Genomic DNA, 20032 nt, shown 5'->3' on the forward strand with positions numbered 1-20032 from the left:
TTTGTATGATTTTATGCTTTCAAAGTACAGTGCCTGTGTTACAGAGAGAATTTTTCAGCAGCTCAAGGCTTTCATTAAGCATACGCTAATATTTGGTAAAAGCAGCAGTAATGTAAATCTCGCTAGAGTCACCGGCTCTATTAGTATGCCGATGGCAATGCTTCAGGTAGATTATTTGTGACTTTAAATGGGATTGTCGCATTTGTCCTTGTTCACATTTCAGCTTTTATCTTATTGATTTTTATAGACTTAGGAGCATAATAATACATTCCGTCCTAAAAGATAATATGAAGTGAGTACTTTGTGACTGTGGAAATGCGGGGAAAAAATCAAGTATATCAGCAGTTATACTTAAAAATTCCGTTCTCATAAAAGAAACATCAAATATGGATTATGTAGTTTAGGGAAAGCAGAGCAAGTACAGCAGTTTCTAAATTGGGAGTGAGATTAAAGACTTAAGAGAGGCTCAGAGAGAATTGTGATTTATAAGTATGAATGAAAACCTCCCTAGATTTTCAAAAAAAAAAAAGAAAAAAAAAGAAGGTTGACATTTTTTAAGGAAACACTCTTATAAGAGTCTTGAAGCCACACAAATTATTTGATTTGCACCTAGTAGACATCTAGTAGTATTAGACAAGTTGGACTATGGTTTATCTGACCTGTTAACGAGATTAGCTCCCACACTGACACAGTGGTCACTCATGCTTTAATATCCCAGGCTGGGAGTACCCCGGGTGGTCAGTGGGTTAAGCGTCCCACTCTTGGTTTCAGCTCAGGCTGTGATCTTGCAGGTCATGAGTTTGAGTCCTGCACCGGGCTCTGTGCTGACCGTGCAGAGCCTGCTTGGGATTCTCTCTTTCCCTCTCTCTCTGCCCCTTCCCCACTATCACTGTTTTTCTCTTGCTCTCTCAAAATAAATAAATAAACTTTAAAAATATCGCAGGCTGGATGTAATGGAATACTACATTATATCATTATAATAATCATATTGAATCTGTTGATAAAATTTTATAAAGGGGGGTGCCTGGTTAGTTCAGTCTGTTAAGCATCTGACTCTTGATTTCAACTAAGGTCATGATCTCATGGTTTGTAGGATTGAGCCCCGCATCGAGCGCTGCACTGACAGCACGGTGCCTGCTTGGGATTCTCTCTCTTTCTGCCCCTCTCCCTCTCTCTCTCTCTCTCTCTCTCTTTCAAAATAAATAAGGTTTTAAAAAAAAATGAAAAAGAACTGTAAAGAATTTTTGCCTTTTTTAAATGTTTGTTTATTTTTGAGAGTGGGGGGAGGGGCAGAGAGAGAGAGGGGGACAGAATCTGAAGCAGGCTCCAGGCTCTGAGCTGTCAGCACAGAGCCTGACACGGGGCTTGAACTCACAAATGGTGAGATCATGACCTGAGCGGAGGTCAGATGCCCAACCGACTGAGCCACCCAGGTGCCCCTAAAACAAATTTTTTTTTTAAATAAAGGAGCATGTAGCTGATCTCGAAGAAACTGCATATACCATGGATAGTTTATTAACTTTAAAAATAAAGATTAGCAGTAATTTTTTAGATAAAAATTGCAGTAATTACTTTGGCCTGTCTGAAATTTTCTGTAAAATATTTTTTTAAATCCTAGAAAATACTAAAAACAGTCATCCACTCTCTTTCTTTTTTACAAATGTAATGATTGCCCTTCAGGGTGTTCTATACAACCTCCTTGCCCTGCATAGATGACATATGTTGTTAATTCCAAGATCCACTTACTTTGTTTCCGTTTTAATGCGTCTGAAGTTGGTATGTTGATGTCATTTTCTTTTTCTTTCCTGGTGGCACACAAAAGATGGTGACTCTTACCTTGGTAGTGCCTTACATTTGGTTAATTATAGTGTATTTTTACACAACTGCTTAAGGAAAACTTCCGAGTTTTGGCAGTTGGTATCTCTGGCACTATCCTTCCTCTAGGACGGCAAATGCTGCTGTACCCTCTGCCTCAGACTAGAAGAACCGTCTGGTCTGGCCCTTCTCTGAAGCAGAGGCCCTGGATACTGCATGATTTCCCATCCCAGCCAAGCGTGCTGGGGTGTCTTACCCACTCTTCATTCTCAATCCCAGGGGAGGTAGTAAACACCGCACATATTTAACATCAGGGGCTTTAGAAGCTGCCGGATCTCAATTCTGCCCTTGCCTCCACCTCCCTGTCCAGATTGGTCTTGCTATTAATTTCTTAACTAATTAATCAAAGAGAATAACATACACGAATGCTGATGCCTAGGGGCACATATACCACAATGTTTATAGCAGTGCTTTCAACAATAGCCACACTATGGAAAGAGCCTGAATGTCCATCCACTGATAAATGGATAAAGAAGATGGGGTTTAGGGGCGCCTGGGTGGTGCAGCCGGTTAAGCGTCCGACTTCAGCCAGGTCACGATCTTGCGGTCCGTGAGTTCGAGCCCCGCGTCGGGCTCTGGGCTGATGGCTCAGAGCCTGGAGCCTGTTTCTGATTCTGTGTCTCCCTCTCTCTCTGCCCCTCCCCCGTTCATGCTCTGTCTCTCTCTGTCCCAAAAAAATAAATAAACGTTTAAAAAAAAAAAAAAAAGAAGATGGGGTTTATATATACAATGGAATACTACTTGGCGATGAGAAAGGGTGAAATCCTGCCATTTGCAGCCACGTGGATGGAACTGGAGGGTATTATGCTAAGTGAAATAAGTCAGAGAAAGACAGATTATCATATGTTTTCACTCATATGTGGAACTTGAGAAACTTAACAGAAGATCATGGGGGAAAGGAAGGGGTAAAAATAGTTTCAAACAGAGAGGGAGGCCAACCATAAAAGACTCTTAAATACAGAGGACAAACTGATGGGGGGGGTGGGTAGGGGAGAGGGGAAATTGGGTGATGGGCATTGAGGAGGGCACTTGCTGGGATGAGCACTGGGTGTTTCATGTAAGTGATGAACCACAGGAGTCTACCCGCGAAACCGAGAGCACACTGTATGTTCACTGTATGTTAGCTAATTTGACAATAAATTATATATAAAAAGGTAAAGAGAAAAATATTAAGTAAGATGGTAACTGTGGAGCCTAACATGTAGTAATAGCTCAGTAAATGACGGTCCTCACTTAGATGCAAAACCGTCATCATTTAGGTAGTTGGTTTGATGTTTTTGCAAGTTTGGGGTTGGGAGTTCAGAAAGTGAAGCAAATAGAAGTAGGACAGTGCCCGGAGGGGTGTTGTTCTTCTCCCCTTAGCTCTTTTGAGGACTAAGCCTGAGGAGGAGCTGTTCCCGGCCCTGCCAAGCCACTCTGAATCATGGAGCTAACGCCTTGAAAGAGTTCATGTGATTTTATTTTTATTTATTTTGAGGAAAGCAGAGAGAGAGAGCACAAGTGGGGGAGGGACAGAGAGGGAGGGAGAGAGAGAGAGAGAGAGAGAGAGAGAGAGCGAGCAGTCTCCACACCATCAGCACGGAGCCCAACATGGGGCTCAAACTCACGAACTGTGAGATCATGACCTGAGCTGAAGTCCGATGCTTAGCTGACTGAGCCACCCAGGTGCTCGAAGTTCATGTGATTTTAAAACTTCCTCGCCCCTCACTAGGATTGTGAGAATTTGTTTAATTTTGGGGGAGGAAATGGAGGCAGAGGGTGGTGCAGGAGACGGGAAGGTGTTCGAATGTGGTGTGTGAGGCTCCTGAACTCACCTCCTTCCATCACTCTCAGCTCCGCACACTGTCTTCTACCATTTGGCCCTAAGCTAGGATGTTATCCTGAAGCAGGAATGGGCTTTGGCTCCCAGATCTCACCTACCACCTCTGAACCTTAGTTTTTCCATTAAAAATTTTGAAGTAATAATGGCTCCATTCTCAATGCGGTGTTGTGTGGTCTAGATAACCATGGAGGGCATTCAACATGGCCCAAGTTGGTGCCCTCATCCTCCCTCACAACCATTACCTTCCATACTCTGCAAATTAAAACTTAGAAGTCTGCTCAATTTCAAGGACCAGACTGACTTCCTTATTTCTCATGTGGATTCTTCCTCCCCCCTGCCCCCCCACCGCCCCTCAGCAACCCCCTTACTCCTGGCTCCAGACTTCCTGTCTGTGGGGTTTCCTTCCATTTCCTAGTCTCAGCTGTCTTCTCCTTTGCTCATAATGTTTACGTCTCCTGTGGGCATCTTCCCTAAGTCCCAGGCTTCCTTTCTCCCACTCTTCAAACATTTTTGATTTGCAATACTTCTGAAAACTGTTTGGCTGAAAAGATCTAATGAATGGGATCCACCTAGCCCTTCCTAGTTGGGTTTAAGTTCCTGTGTACCCCTCTACCCACCCTGTCAACTGTGCTCTTTATTATTCAGAATGCCAGCCCTCAGCCCTTACCTCATTATCAACCCTGGCATGTTGTGTGTGGGAGAATGCCAGCATTGCAAAGGATATTGTCTCTTTTCCTCTTAAATACAGAGGACAAACCTGTGGTTGCCAGACGAGAGGTGGGGAGGGGCGGGTGGGGGTGAAATGGGTGAAGGGAATTAAGAGGCACAAAATTCCAGTTATAAAATAAATAAATCACAGAGATGAAAAGTACAGCATCAGGAATATAGTCAATAATACTGTAATAATGACGTATGGTGACAGATGGTAACTATAGTTGTCGTGGTGATCACTGAGAAATACATAGAATTGTTGAATCACTGTGTTGTACCCCTGAAACGAATGTAACATCATGTGGCAACTGTGCTTCAATAATGGCACTAAAGAATAAAAACATTTCTTCACTGGATTATTTGTTTTTTGGGTGTTGAGTTTGGTACGTTCTTCATAGATTTTGGATACTAACCCTTTATCTGATATGTCATTTGCAAGTGTATGTTATTTGCAAGTATTTTCCCATTTCGTTGGTTGCCTTTTAGTTTTGTTGATTGTTTCTTTTGCTGTGTAGAAGCTTTTTATCTTTTTTTTAAATTTTTAAACCTTTATTTATTATGGAGAGAGAGAGAGAGAGAGAGAAAGAGAGCAAGAGAGGGGGAGGGGCAGAGAGAGGGGGAGGCATAGGATCTGAAGCAGGATCCAGGCTCTGAGCTGTGAGCACAGCTGTGGGGCTCGAACTCGCAAACTGCAAGATCATGACCTGAGCCAAAGTCGGATGCTTAACCGACTGAGCCACCAGGCGCCCCATAGAAACGTTTTATCTTGAAGAGGTTCCAATAGTTCATTTTTTGCTTTTAATTCCCTTGTCTTTGGAGATGTGTGGTGGGGGAGAGGGCAAAATGGGTGATGGGCATCGAGGGGGGCACTTGATGGGATGAGCACTGGATGTTGTATGGAAACCATACAGGTTGTCACTCACGGTTTTCTGTGACAGCGGACTGACAGGTGAATGGCATTGAAATAACGTGTTGTGGTTCTATAAATATCTCCACAGGCTTCGTGGGGTGGTTCAGCTTTGATGTCAAGGAAGCACCGCAAGCTCCTGAGAGGCATCCACAGGTAAATGTGGTTTTTCCAGGCCCCGGGCACCTCGGGTTCAGGCAAGGGCATCTGCCTGATTCTTGCACACTCAAGGGACTACGAAAACAGAGACAAAGTCACCGCTTTACTGGAAAGGAAACCAACCCAAACCCCAAACTCCCCCAACTGCTCCAACAAGGCAGCCTGTTGAACACCTGGGTGTGAGTATCACGTGCTACTAATGATCGTAATCTTGCCTCCAGAAGCTATTTATTCCCTCCTTCCCTGTCCGTTTGGTTTTCCGCAACAGAGCCGACTCTGTGGCCTGGAACCCCCACAAGATGCTGATGGCTGGAATTCAGTGCTGCGCTCTCCTCGTAAAAGACAAATCCGTGAGTTTTCCTTTTCCCTCTGAGGGTCTTGGTGAAACCACCGTGTTTTCGGAGGCCTCGCTTTTGCTTACGTTTCGGTGCTTTGAACCGGATACAGTGGAAGGTCTTTGGGAAATGGTGGTGGCGCGAAAAGGAAGACTACAGAGGCTCAGGTTTAAAAAAAACAAAAAAAATCGAGTGTTTCTGCTCAGGTGATTTTGGGGCTTAGCTTTAGGTGTCATATAATCTCATTAGTCACAGCAAAATGGTCTCTCTCGCCCTCATTTGGATTATATTTTAAACCTCAGTTTTAAACGTGGCCAAGATTTTGTTCTCCTTGCTTAAGCCTGGGATTGAAGTTATCTTGAAACTTCTGCTCGCTGAGAAAGCGGAACGGATGTGTGTCATACATTAAATTGAATGCTTAATATGCTTAGCTAGGGTTTAACAGCGCATGCATACGGGAAGATGTTCGTTTCGGGCTGATCCCCGAACACTGATTTATTATGGTCTTTCGGAACATTTTGCGCGCGCGCGCGCGTGTGTGTGTGTGTGTGTGTGTGTGTGTGTGTGTGTGTGTGTGTGGTGGTGGGGGGTGGGTAGTTAGACGCTAGTCTGGATCCCAGCGGGCCAGGTCGCAACGGCGCGGCGGAGGATCCCCCCTGGCCACACGTATAAACCCTGTGTTTTTCCGCGGGTAAAATAAGGATTCTTGTGGGAAGTGGCCCAGGCTGGGAAATGCCGCTTCATTCTTAGAAATGCCTCCTCCAGATATGTGTGCGGCATGTGGGTGATCTTTCTCAGCCATCTGTTTACATTTTTTTTTTCCTTAGGGGGACTCCCTTTGCCAATGCTAAAGTCATTTTCTCTTTTTAAGGAATTTTATTTCAAAGGAAAACCACATTTAAAGTTGAAACCCAGTCTTGCTTGTGCAGACAGTTCCAACGCTCTTTCAAGATGAATTGTGACATTTGTATGTCCGCACTCTTTGTGTTTGGAGATGACCGAACACAATACTGTAGTAGGGGCCAAGGGCAGGCCCACCTGAAATGTGCCCCAGTGGCATATTGATTATTTTGAATTGAAGCCACTTGGGAATCAGTCAGGCAAAGGACACTCAGGTCCCCTCTGGCCTCCTGAAAACAGAAGACAGATCTCCCACCTGAAAGGTGCCCTCCCTGTAGAAAGAAGTAACAAGACATCCTGACCACCAGAGACAGGAATTGTAAAGCGGAGAAAGCTGTACAAACAAATTGTTACTTTTCTTTTTACTAATCTACTACTCCAACTCAAATTCCACTTAGAATTCCTAACCAGTTAAAATTTCCAAACACGTTTTCTTTATCGTGTCAAGGCTTCACAAATGTATTGTCTCATTGTCTAAAATGTGTAAAAACCGCCTTCGTCGTTTGTTTGGGTCGCGATCTCATTCTTCGGCCTCCATGTGCCCATAATAAAACTTTGGTTTTTCTCTCTTGTTAATCTGTCTTCATGGAAATTTAATTCTTTTTTTAAAAAACATTTTAACGTTTATTTATTTTTGAGAGTGTGAGAGAGAAACAGTGCACAGCAGGGGAGGGGCAGAGACAAGGAGACAGAATCTGAAGCAGACTCCAGGCTCTGAGATGTCGGCACAGAGCCTGACGTGGGGCTTAACCTCACAAACTGTGATATTATGACCTGAGCCAAAGTCGGACCCTTAACCGACTGAGCCACTCAGGCGCCCCTAAATGGGAAATTTAATTTAGAGTCCAGTTAGAAGAACCTAGGACTAAGTACAATTTCTTCCTCCCTTTCAGTATCCATCAGAAGCTACAAAAACCGATTCTGCATGTGGAAATAGAGATACTCTCAGAACTATGAATTTATTGCCTCCTATTTTATTAGGTTGTCTACTGTCGGTTGTATTTCACACCATTTTTTTTTTTTGCATGTAACTTCTCAAGTTGTTATTTCGTTTTATAACTGAAAGGTAGTTTAATATTATCATTCATGAACTAAGGAACATCCTCGGCTTGCCTGTGGTACGTATTTAGGACATGACAGAGTTAGGAATAAGCCCGGGTTTTCCTTTGCTCTAGACATAAGAACAAAAATATATTAAGCATCCTTTCTGTGCCTGGCATTCTATATCTGCCTTCTCCCCAGTCCGCCAATCTGAATGACATCCTTATCTGTTGGCGTGACACTTTTAGGAGTGGAAAAGTTAGACCAAAAATTTGATGACTGCTCTTTTAAATAACTTTCTGGCTTTTATACATTTTTCTTGTCGAATGATATTTTAGCCAAGAATTGATTTGCATTTATGTACTTGATGCAATTCAAAATTTTCTGCATCGTCTAACTCTATTAAAGGGGTGACAATTTTATTTTATTTTTGTAAAGAATTCATTCCTAGATCTCAATAAAAAACAATACCCAGGTCGACTTCCATGGCAGGAATTAAAAAGTTGCGGAAATTGTATTTGTTGTGCAAAGAATTGAACGTTATTAAAAGTTGCCCTTTTTTACTGATTTTTTAAAGTTTATTTATTTACTTGGGAGAGGGAGAAGGAGAGAAAGAGAGAACGAACAAGCAGGGGAGGGGCAGAGAGAGAGGAAGACACAGAATCTGAAGTTGGCTCCAGGTTCTGAGCTGTCAGCACAGAGCCTGATGGCAGGGCTTGAACTCAAGAACCTCAAGATCATGACCTGGGCCAAAGTCAGACAAATAACTGACTGAGCCACCCAGGTGCCCCAAAAGTTTTAAGCTTCTCTTAAAATAAAAGATTGTTTTTATGATTTTATTATTATTATTACTATTACTTTTTTTTTGAGAGAGAGAGAGAGAGAGAACACCAGTTGGGGAGGGGCAAAGGGAGAGGGAGAGAGACTTTTAAGCAGGGTTCATGCTCAGTGGAGACCCCAACACAGGGCTCAATTCCACAGCCCTGAGATCACAACCTGAGCCAAAATCAAGAGTCAGACACTCAACTGACTGAGCCACACTGGCGCCCCTTTACATAAAGGATTGTTTTTAAATTAACTGAAATGGAGAGCGGAACCATGAGAGCTGAGAGAGGACAGTCAGCGTAAGCAAGTTTTGCATTGGCAGTTTTCTGTCCCTTTCGCACCTATTTTCTGCCTCTGTTCTCTTTTGTATTTATTCATTCATTATTCAGCCAATGCTAACTGACTTCCTGGGTAGGCCAGGTGCTGTGCTAATTTGGGGCTTATAAAACGGGCACATTCCCTGTAGTCAAAGAGCTTATAATCTTACCGAGGAGACGATGAACAAAATGTTCATATTTAATTCTTTTATTATTATTTTAGTAAGCGCTCCGAAGATTGTATCAGACACTGTTGATCATATATACTCTAGCCATTCCAACCGCCTTCCTTTCTCCTTCCCGAACTATCTAACCAGTCTCCCTTGCAGTATGAGCTACAATACGACACAGCTGTGGTCGGTGCAGGATAGAGGAAGTGTGAGGACTGTTGAGAAGTGTTTTACCTGCAGCTGGGGGTGATACACGCAAAAGGAAAGCATCCTTTCCCCTTTTCTACCTTGAATGAAGTTGGGTCAGGGCATGATGTGTGGAGTTCTGATAGCCGCCTTGCAGCCATACGACGATGACCCTCAATCAAAAAGTGGGCATGCATAGAATGGCAGAGCAGAAATGGGAAAAGTCTCCATCTTGAATAATGATTTTGAAATGTTGTGCTGATGCTGGAAGTGATTACTTTGCAACCGTTTTGTGATGTGAGGTCATTTATTGTCCGTATTGCTGAAATCCCTTCCACTGGGTGATCTGTCCCTTGTAGCCAAATGCACTCCTATCTGATACAGAAAAGAGTATGGCACTCAGAGAATGTATAGCAGGGAGACCTGAGATGTTTCGACTGGAAGAAACAGAACATACACTTTTTTTTTTTAAGAAAGGAAGGAATTGTAAGAAAGGAACCCAAGCAGGCTCCATGCTGTCAGCACAGAGCCCGACATGGGGATCAATTTCACAAACTGAGATCATGACCTGAGCCAAAATCAAGAGTCATATGCTCAACCGACTGAGCCACCCAGGTGTCCCCAGAACAGAGAAAGAATTTTAAAACCAGAGAGTAATCTGAATAAATTTTCATTTAAGACCGTGAATTGGAGGTAGGCAAGAGTGGAGGCAAGAATATGAAGCTTGCAGTGTCCAAGGAAGAGTTGATGGCAGGGGAGATGGAAAAATGTGATGAAATTTAAGATATACTTTATCTGTCCACCAACCAGATAGGGTTGAATCACCAGTTATATGAGGGAGATGAAGAACAGGTGTCATGGTTGACTCTCTTGACTGGTGATGCAGCAACTGAGTGAAGGTTCATGTGTAGGCAGATGGGGATTGCTAGAGGATGAGAAGATTTGAGAGTGAAGTATCTTGATTTTTAGCATTGGCTACATTAAATTTGGGATTCCTATGAAGTTTTCAAGTGAAGATGTCACGTAGGCAGTTGACGTGTAGATGCAGAGCTAGGATGAGGGGTCTGGGCTGGAAAAGTATATTGGGAATTGCTGCTATGTAGATGTTCTCCAAGGTCACAGGAGTGGAATGAATTGTCTTGGGAGGAACTTGGAAGTGAGAAGAGAAGAAGATGTAGAATTTAGCCCTGAGGAACTTCAGAGTCCGTGAAAGCTGAAGTTGGAATGGCTGGGGAGATCGGAGGAACATCAGGAAAGCGGGATGCTAATAAAATACTCTTTGAGAGAAGCGTATTATGAGGAATGTTCATGACCTCCCATCCTTTGTGTTGAAGCTTAAATGTAACTTCCTTAAAGAAGAGATCCCAGGGGTGCCTGGGTGGCGCAGTCGGTTAAGCGTCCGACTTCAGCCAGGTCACGATCTCGCGGTCCGTGAGTTCGAGCCCCGCGTCGGGCTCTGGGTTGATGGCTCAGAGCCTGGAGCCTGTTTCCGATTCTCTGTCTCCCTCTCTCTCTGACCCTCCCCCGTTCATGCTCTGTCTCTCCCTGTCCCAAAAATAAATAAACGTTGAAAAAAAAAATTTAAAAAAAAAAAAAAAAAAAGAAGAGATCCCAGACTCACCAGGTGAACTGGTATCTTCCTATTATTTCTCAGACCCCGTCCCCTTCCCGTAAGTGCTCATCATGATGGGTAATTAAGATTTCTCATGTATTCACTTTCCCTCCCTCTAGAACATAAGCTGTGTGAGGATATAGACTATGTCATTGTATTTGCCACTGTATTCCCAGTGCCTAGCAAGTATACACTAAACAAGGATGCAATTAGAATTCACTGAAAAATTGACTGCTTAAATATATTAAAATTCCTCAAAAATACTTGCTATCATGTCAGCAATAACGAGGAGTTTCCAATTTCTCCCCTACCCCAAATCGTTCCTTTCGAACGCTCTGAGATAACAATGATGAAAATGGCAGTTGATGAGTTTTATTGCCTAGGTCCTAACACAAGGCTGGAGTGTGCCTCCAGCAGTAATTGATGAATAGCGATTTTAATTTGGACTCACTCCTCCAGTTAATGGAAGGGGATAACTCTAGTTAAAAGAAAGCAAATTACTTAGTGAATATACTTCTGTTAAGGGAAAAACGAATTCCCTAATTTGTACCCTCCGAGCCCTGACATTCACAACGCTGTTTTCCTGATTGACTAGCTGTGGTGTTTGCATTTTTAATGTCCTGTGTTAGTAAAGACTATGGCTTCCAAAACAAAGAAAATCAGATGTTAAAAAAAAAAAAAGAACCCTGTGATTATAAATAGGTTGACTTCAGATGTAAATGCTGGCACTACATGGCTGTTTTGGATCAAAGGCAATTTTGATGCTTTGATCTAAAAGAAAAGGCAATATATTCTAAGAATCAGTTGCATAGATGGAGAAAAATCTCAATATTGGCTTTTTAATTTTTAGTGCTTATTAGAAGGACTGTTTAGTTTAAAGGGGGGGGGAACCCTAACAGATACATGAGATGAGAAAATAGCAATCAGATGAATTTTTGAGTATGGATGTTTTCTCTCCGTTTCTGCCTACCGTTATCAACCGATATTAACTCACAGGGATTTCCTGTTTCATCAAACAATTTAAGGGGCACTTTTTTTTATTTAATTGTCTTTAGAAAGACTATGTTGGTCTTGTGGATTTTTTTTATTATGTCTGTTTTTATATGTTTATTTCAGAAACAATTAATATGCATCATAGACAAATCAAAAAATTCAGATATGGAGAAAAATGAAGAAAAGAGACAATTCAGATAACTGCATGCCCACTTATGTATGTTCTTTTGCATATATGCATTTAAATAAATAAATGTGTGTGTATACACACACACACACACAGGTACACATACCTAATCTAAAAAGATTATAACAGGGATGCCTAGGTGGCCTGAGTTGGTTAAGCATCTGACTCTTGATTTTGGCTCAGGTCATGATCTCCATGATCTCATGGTTGTGAGATAAAGACCTGCATCAGGCTGCATAAGATTCTCTCTCCCTCTCCCTCAACTCCTCCTATGCTCATGTGCACACATTCTCTCACTCTCTCTCAAAAAAATAAAAATAAATCAAAATAAATAAATTATAACATATTTTTCTTTTAGCATACTATTTTCACTTAACCAATTGCTTTTTAGTTAACCAATATTCATTCTATACATTTTTAGCAGCTGCATAGTATTCTATCATTTTGATATATTATAATTAACTTGACCATCTCATTATTGCTGACCAGTTAGGTTGTTTTCGTATACGTGCTGCTGATGCAAGCACTCAATTAGGTTGTTTTAATGTTTGGCTGTTAGAGATTTGGCTGCCATCTTTGAGGGCTAAATCTTTGTGTAAATCCTATATTCTTTCCTTATAAAAAATTCCTAGAAGTAGAAGAGCCATGATGATCTTTCATGATGTTTTTTTATACTTATGTCCTAATTTTCCTTCTAAAATATTGCTTACCTTCTCACTAGTGGAGTATGAGTGTGTGTGTGTGTGTGTGTGTGTGTGTGTGTGTGTTAACCTTTGACATCACAGGGGTTTTTAGCTTTGTCAATTTAGCAGGTAAGCCATGTGTATACCCACACTTACAGACATGTTTTCCTTCTAGTGTTATTTATTGACATAGCTCTTTCTGAGGGATCTTTTTTATTTATTTTTTTTTAATTTTTTTTTTCAACGTTTATTTATTTTTGGGACAGAGAGAGACAAAGCATGAACGGGGGAGGGGCAGAGAGAGAGGGAGACACAGAATCGGAAACAGGCTCCAGGCTCTGAGCCATCAGCCCAGAGCCCGACGCGGGGCTCGAACTCACGGACCGCGAGATCGTGACCTGGCTGAAGTCGGACGCTTAACCGACTGCGCCACCCAGGCGCCCCAGAGGGATCTTTTTTAGACAGAGGTATTGACATGCAACTGTGGGCTATACCTAGGTTTCAAATGTGAGGCCGATACGTTTGCAGTTCTTCATTCTAGAGGAAGATCAGAATCCTCCTCTATTCTTTAGGAGAATAGTTATTCTCTTTACACTCTTTAGGAGTCCTGGTTATTCATTAGGAGAAGGAGTAGCAAGAAGAAGAGTATAGGAAATTCATTCAATACACACTCACCAAAGGTCCATTACGGGCCCAGTCCTACAGTGCAAAGAGAAAACAAGAAAAAGAAGCCCAATATCATCTCCCAATATGGTCCCCCAGAAGAAGGCAGAGATTTTCACTGGAATACTATACCTGAGAAATGTGTTACCCTTTCTTTTTTTTTTTTTTACAGTTTTTAAAAATGTTTATTCATTTTTGAGAGACAGAGAGAGTACGAGTAAGAGAGGGGCAGAGAGAGAGGGAGACACAGAATCCAAAGCAGGCTCCAGGCTCCGAGCTGTCAGCACAGAGCCCGACGCGGGGCTCAAACTCACAAACTGCGAGATCATGACCTGAGCTGAAGTAGGATGCTCAACTGACTGAGCCACCGAGGTGCCCCAGAAATGTGTTACCTTTTAGCCCCATTTAGATTTTTATTCTGGGTGGTAACTGATATTGCAAATGACAATTACTATATGCCATTTTTTACACAAAATTGTGCAAGAAAAGAAAGAAGGAAGGGAAAGTAGATTTATTAGAGAAACTGGAACACATGGTGTCAGATTTGTGAGGATTTCTTTGTTAGCCCTTGTTTTTCTTCATGGAGTTCCTATGGAAGTGCCATTAGATGGTTTGAAAATACTAAACAATCTGATGATCAAAGAAATTCTTATTTTCACGCCAGGGAACACTCACACTTCCCCCTACACAGGCACATTGTAAGTTTCCTTGGAATGACAGCCTCCTGAGTAATGTGGCAGAAAAAGAGGAAGGTAGGTGTTTCAAACTGATGAGAAAAAAGAAGCATTTTGCTTGTAGGAGAGACATCAGTCTCCTGTGCTTCGTGCTGCCAAAATTACTCTCCATGTCTTAGATGTTCCCGCACGAACAGAGAAAATTTTTAGAGTTTTTAGCAAGGTTGAGATTGCCTAAAACTGGCAGAACTCATCAAATTCATGGTTGCTAAATCGCCCTTTCCTTTTTAAATTCTTGGCTTTTTTTTTTAATTGTAATAAACCCAAATTGATTTTCTTTTCATGAGGCTTTTGGAAATTTGTGCATGTGCACGTTTATATGTGTGCATCACGTCAAGAATAAAAAAGGCTCACATGCTTTCAGTCAGTCGTGACAAGCCCCTGTATCATGTCTGCTTTCCTTTTCCCTGAGGTAAAGGGAGATAGTGATTAATGTTCAAGTTGCACATACTCAAAATCCATTATGTCTGTTTCCACTGAATAAACCAGTAATTGGGTTTTAGGGTTTGTGGTTGGTACTGCATTTGTCATTAGTTTTGACCAAGGATTTGCACTTTGTTTTGGATCTGTGCTCCTTTTAGCCTAATATATTAATGCCTTTGTGAACTGTGGCTCCAAGGGATAAGTTATTGCATCATTGTGGTTATCCTACCTGATTTCCGTCAGTAGTTACCAACTTGTCGTAAATGGGCCCTAGTCCCAACGCAGAACACTTTTCGTGGTTTTTGGAATCAGTATACAGCAGACTGAACTACCGGAGGGCAGAAGGGATCTTATTCATTGCTAAGGTCCCACTGCTTAGTACAAAGCTTGACATTCAATGCTCAGTGAAATGTTTCCTGAAGTGAACTTTGTGTCTTTTTCCCATACCATCAAATGGTGATGTGTTTTAAATCTGTTACCTGCAGTGTGAAGTAGTATGTCCTTTATCATCACCACCTGATCTCTTTCAAGTCTTAAAAAGTGCCCCTTCCTGCCAATATGTTGCAATTTTGACGGGGTGTAGAAGCTGTTTGCCTTATCCATATGGCTTGATATATCCATTACCTCCTCGCATCCCCTTTCATGTTGGCACTTGAAAAAAAATCTTTACTCTCAACTGTGCCAACATTTGGCCTTTTATCTACATGCCTCAGAGACCAATAATAAATCAGTGACTCATGCTTTCCTTTTTCAGAAACCATATTGTCTTTCCCCTAGGAAGTTATTTTCGTTTTAGTGTCTAATGATGCTGTTCTTTATTGGCGACTGGACAAGCGGAAGAGATACTTGCTTTTCTAAGGCTCCCTGGGTCCTCTCTTGACCCCTTCTAATGAACAGAATGACATTGACAATCTGCCTGTTTGCAGTGTGGGATCCAGTATCTTGGCCAACAGCTTCCCAATTTCATCCTTGAGTTCCTTCAGACCTTTGGGTGACTGCCACCTGGTCCTACTGATTAAGCTACATTAATTTCGTCCGTTTGACTTAGATGAGTTGGGGTGTTGGCCACTATTGGACTTAATACCTTCTGCCTGTCTATTTCTGGAGAACCCTCAGAGTGTGGGAATCTCTCTGATATCCTTCCAGGTAAAGACTTCATTCTTCATAACAGCCATCCCGTTTCAGTAGGGGACCCCAAGCTTTGCTTCTCTGCCAGCCATCATAGAAGACTTTCAGATTTGCTAAAAGGATAAAAAGTGGGGGCAGGAGTGGGGGAGAAATTCTACCCTTGTGTCCCAGCAGTTGAAAATATCCCGGAAGGAGGATTCTATTTACAGATTGCTTTTTTTTTGTATCCTACCTTACAACAAAACTGATGAGGGTCTCATTATATGGGAGGGTTCTGTAAGCTAAAATCTAAGAAAAACGAGATACCTAGAGTAAAAGGGCACAAAAGGAAACGTGGAATGAAGCTAATGGAAAAATTCTTGCCGTAATTAGCATGCTAGATCTGCCTCAGGTGGATAGAATTTGGTTTTCACATTTTTAAAGGATTCCAAGCATCTGCCATTTTTTTTTTTTTTTGCCTTTTATTTTTTATGAACTCACCGCAACAGGCTTTCTATTTTATTTCTACTCCCTGGTATGACACGGGAGGCCCTTTTGACTTCTTAGAAAAAATTGTTCCGTTTGTTTTCCTTTGCACAATTCTAATTGTCATATGTGTTGTTTTCCAAGGAAGATATTTGAAAACATACCTGACATTCCTAGTTGGGCTTTCCAGCTTTGTTGTTTCAAGGACAGAAAATTTCAGGGAGTCCGTTTTCTTCTGGGTTCTTCTTCCATGGCCATTCCAAATGTTAATACGAGTACATGTGAACAGAATTATTCTGATTTTGTAGAAACTCAGGGGTGGCAAATGTAGATTTATTTTTCGTAGGCTTTTAGGAATTGTATGTAAACCCTAATTTGTAGGAAAATTGTTAACAGCAATAATAAATTAATTGTAGAATTAATTAATTTTCCTGAATAGAAAAAGGCAAACTCTGTAAAATAGTCACCATATCTTTAAATTCAAGGTGTATATAATTTATGTATGCAAGCACTTATGCATACACATTCACACAGCAAATATACCTGCCCTGAAGTCATTTTGATATTGATGAACAATTATAATTTAGGGAGTTGTGTTAATTGCAAAAGTAACTCAATAACCTCTCTGATAGTTCATTCTGAGGGCTTTTGTTGGGGGGGGGGTTGGAAGATGTTGGTCGTTTTTTCTTTTTTAAAGTTTTTTTTTTTAAAGATACATTCAAAGAATATAACTAGAAGCACAGAAGTCCCCCATGTACTCTTTCTTGTTATTGGCTTTTGCTTTGTTTTTAGTTCTTCTCTGTAGTATGGATCCTCAAATAATATAGTTTATTTTTACCTTTCTGAAGGAATCATATGTATTTTTTTGGCTTGGCTTTGTTGTTGCTCAGATTTACCTTATGTCTGTAAGATTCATCTGTGTTTTGACGCAATCTGATGATTAATTTTCACTGCTGTATAGTTTTCCATATGATTATAGCACAATTTGTTTATCTTTGCTCCAGTGATGGACACTTGGGTTATTACAACTTCGGACTTTTACAAAAATTGGCTGTGAACATTTTTGTGCACATATCTTCATTGCTTGCTATATCTCCAAGATTCCATCTGGCCTAATTTTCCTTTTTCTTGAAGACCTAATTTCGGAATTTCTTAGTGGATCCAAAGGCAGCATATTCTGTTATGCTTTGCTTCTTTGAAAATGGCTTTATTTCATTTTTTTCTGGAAGTAGAATTCTGACAGTAATTTGCTTTTGGTACTTTAATGATTTTTTCCTTTTCTTTCCCCCTGTTGTGTGTTAGAAAGTTAACTAACTCATTTTTTTTGATGACAACATTACTTTTTATTTTGGCTTCCTTGAAGATTTTCAAGTATTCTTTAATTTTCTGTTTATGGTGTTATAAATATGGATTCTGTGGGGTTTATCTTGCTTTGGCTTTATTGGGCTTATTAAATCTGTGGAATGATATTTTTCCAAATTTTGAAGACTATTCACTTAATTATTAACTCCCTCCTTTTCTTGCTCTTTCTGATGGACTGTCCAATTAAATGTATTTGATATCTTCTCACTGTTCCTTTCTCTATTTTGTATGTTTCATAATTTTTTCTTTCCACGCTTTGTTGTTGATAACTTTGATAATCTTTGTTGAAATTCATGAATTCTGTCTTCAGCTACATCTAATCCAGTTTTCTTTTAATTGAGTCTTTTTCACATATATAATGCCTCTAGGTTCTTGCTGAGGTTTGTTAAGATCAGCCTCTATCTCCATGACCATTGCACGCCTAGATTTATACCTAGTCTACCTCTGTTAACTCTGATATCTAAATTCCCTTGAGCGCTATTCCCATTGATTCTTGTATCTGTGATTCCTGGCTCTCTATCTAGAGAGACACCTTATAATGTTTGATGGTTTAAGGAATATTTTGTTTGAAAGATTACCTTTAGGAATAATTTAAAAGATGGAGTGGAGTTACCTACCTTGGGAGAGAAGATTTTATATTCATTCTTCTGGGCATCCGGGGGAATTAGCAGCCCAGGACCAAAGCTTGAAGTTTTTCTCGATCTCTAGAGTATATACCCTACCGCCGTTTCAGGGTGGAGATCTTTGAATCCTAAACAAGAGGAAGAATTGCTTTACTGCCCTTAGTGATGCTGAACACCTTTGAACTCTGTTTCCTGAAGTACTTGGAGTGTCTGTTTCCACACATGGTGGCCACTATCTCTGTTCCCTCGCTTTATCCTTCTGGCTCCTGTATTAGCTATCCTCCCTCAGTCTGAAAATGTCCCTGGGGTAGAGACATTTCTGGCTGAACTTCTTGAGCTCCCTTCCTCTCCTTGGACCTTCCAGAAGTTTATTTCTGTCTTGGTAGGTCTGTGATGCTTTTCTTTAGATGCAGTTTTTATGCTTTGTTTCAGCATATTTTGTTTTCTACAGGAGGAGCATTTCCAACTGATCTAGTCCTTTATTATTAGAATTTGGCTTTTTAATAATCAGCTGCTATTCAGCACCGCCGGCGGGAATAAGCATTTGTTAGTTTATTCATCCTTTCATTCAACCCGCAAAAATGTACTGCCTCCTATGTGTTAGATGAGTAAAGCATCATCCCTACCCGATGTGAACTCAAAGGCTAGTATGGGAAACAGATTTTAAGCAAATAACTGAAATATAATACATAATGTATGTAATAGAGTGATGTAATGGAGTAAAAAGCAGATGTTTAGGGAATGCAGATCAGGTAAGAGAACAACCCCTGCTGAAAAGGCTGGTGTAGAAAAGTTAGTTGCAGCAGACGTGACTTAACAGTTATTGGTATTTTCTTTCCATTTTTTTTTTTCAACATTTATTTATTTTTGCGACAGAGAGAGACAGAGCATGAACGGGGGAGGGGCAGAGAGAGAGGGAGACACAGAATCGGAAACAGGCTCCAGGCTCTGAGCCATCAGCCCAGAGCCCGACGCGGGGCTCGAACTCCCGGACCGCGAGATCGTGACCTGGCTGAAGTCGGACGCTTAACCGACTGCGCCACCCAGGCGCCCCTCTTTCCATTTTTAAAGCAATCTAGATCATGCTAGCACAGTCAGGCATAATGAGGAACATAAAAATTACTTAAAACCCACTAGCCAAAGTTAAATCATTAAAAATTTTTTTGATAGATGAATATTATGTATTGATGCTGATGGAGATGAATTTATTTTGCTTCTGTAACCAGCATCTTCCTTTCTTTGCCCATCCCTACCCCTTTCTTTGATAGAAGAAACAGAGGTGGTTAGGCGTATCGAGTCTTAAGAAAATTTGCTTCTTAAAGGATGGTTACCATGATTGTGGAAGCAGCTAATTTGGCATCTTAAGTCCAGCTCAGAAGTGTGCATTTATGAACTTCTGTATATGTCTTAAGAAGATTCTCTTCCATTGCAGAATATATAGTATCCCTTCCCCCCCCATCCCATCCACACACCTCTTGTAATCACAACTGCTTATGTTATCAGTGACTTTGTTGGGAAGACAGGGAAGCTAAACTTGCTGGTGTTACCATCTTCTTCCACGGGGTGATGTTGGTATTTGGAAAGCTCCTTCAGCCACCTATTCTTTTGATACTCTGTTGACAACTTTTTGTGACACTCGGCATCTGTTCATTGACAGAAAAAAGTTGTCAGAGAAACCAGATTTTCATGAGAACAGGTCACCCCATTGGAGGCACCAGATGAAACCCAATGCTGGACAAAGCCTACTTATCAAGTAGGGGAACTGGGAAGTTGTCCCAGCTGAAAACAAAGTCTTTAAACATAAGGAATTGCAGAATTATACCAGTGCATAAACTGGAGAGGAAAGGCAGAAAATGTTAATTAAGGGTCTGAAAGATAGGATGAAGCAAGGGTTTAACTTGATCCCATTTC

The 20032-nt window shown here is 41.1% G+C and overlaps 1 protein-coding gene across 2 annotated transcripts in view; it reads left to right on the forward strand.

Annotated features, from left to right (window-relative positions):
• GADL1 (GAD like acidic amino acid decarboxylase 1) overlaps positions 1-20032 on the forward strand; it is a 172558-nt gene that overhangs the window by 57643 nt on the left and 94883 nt on the right. For both annotated transcript variants that reach the window (XM_025913288.2, XM_086720582.1), the window contains 2 exons: positions 5407-5471; positions 5743-5824. In XM_025913288.2, coding sequence (XP_025769073.2) covers positions 5407-5471; positions 5743-5824 — 147 coding nt within the window. The remainder of the gene's footprint in view (positions 1-5406; positions 5472-5742; positions 5825-20032) is intronic.

This window comes from Puma concolor, chromosome C2 (genome assembly GCF_028749965.1).
Source record: "Puma concolor isolate L17-30 chromosome C2, mPumCon1.1.hap2, whole genome shotgun sequence".
NCBI classification, from domain to species: Eukaryota; Metazoa; Chordata; class Mammalia; order Carnivora; family Felidae; genus Puma; species Puma concolor.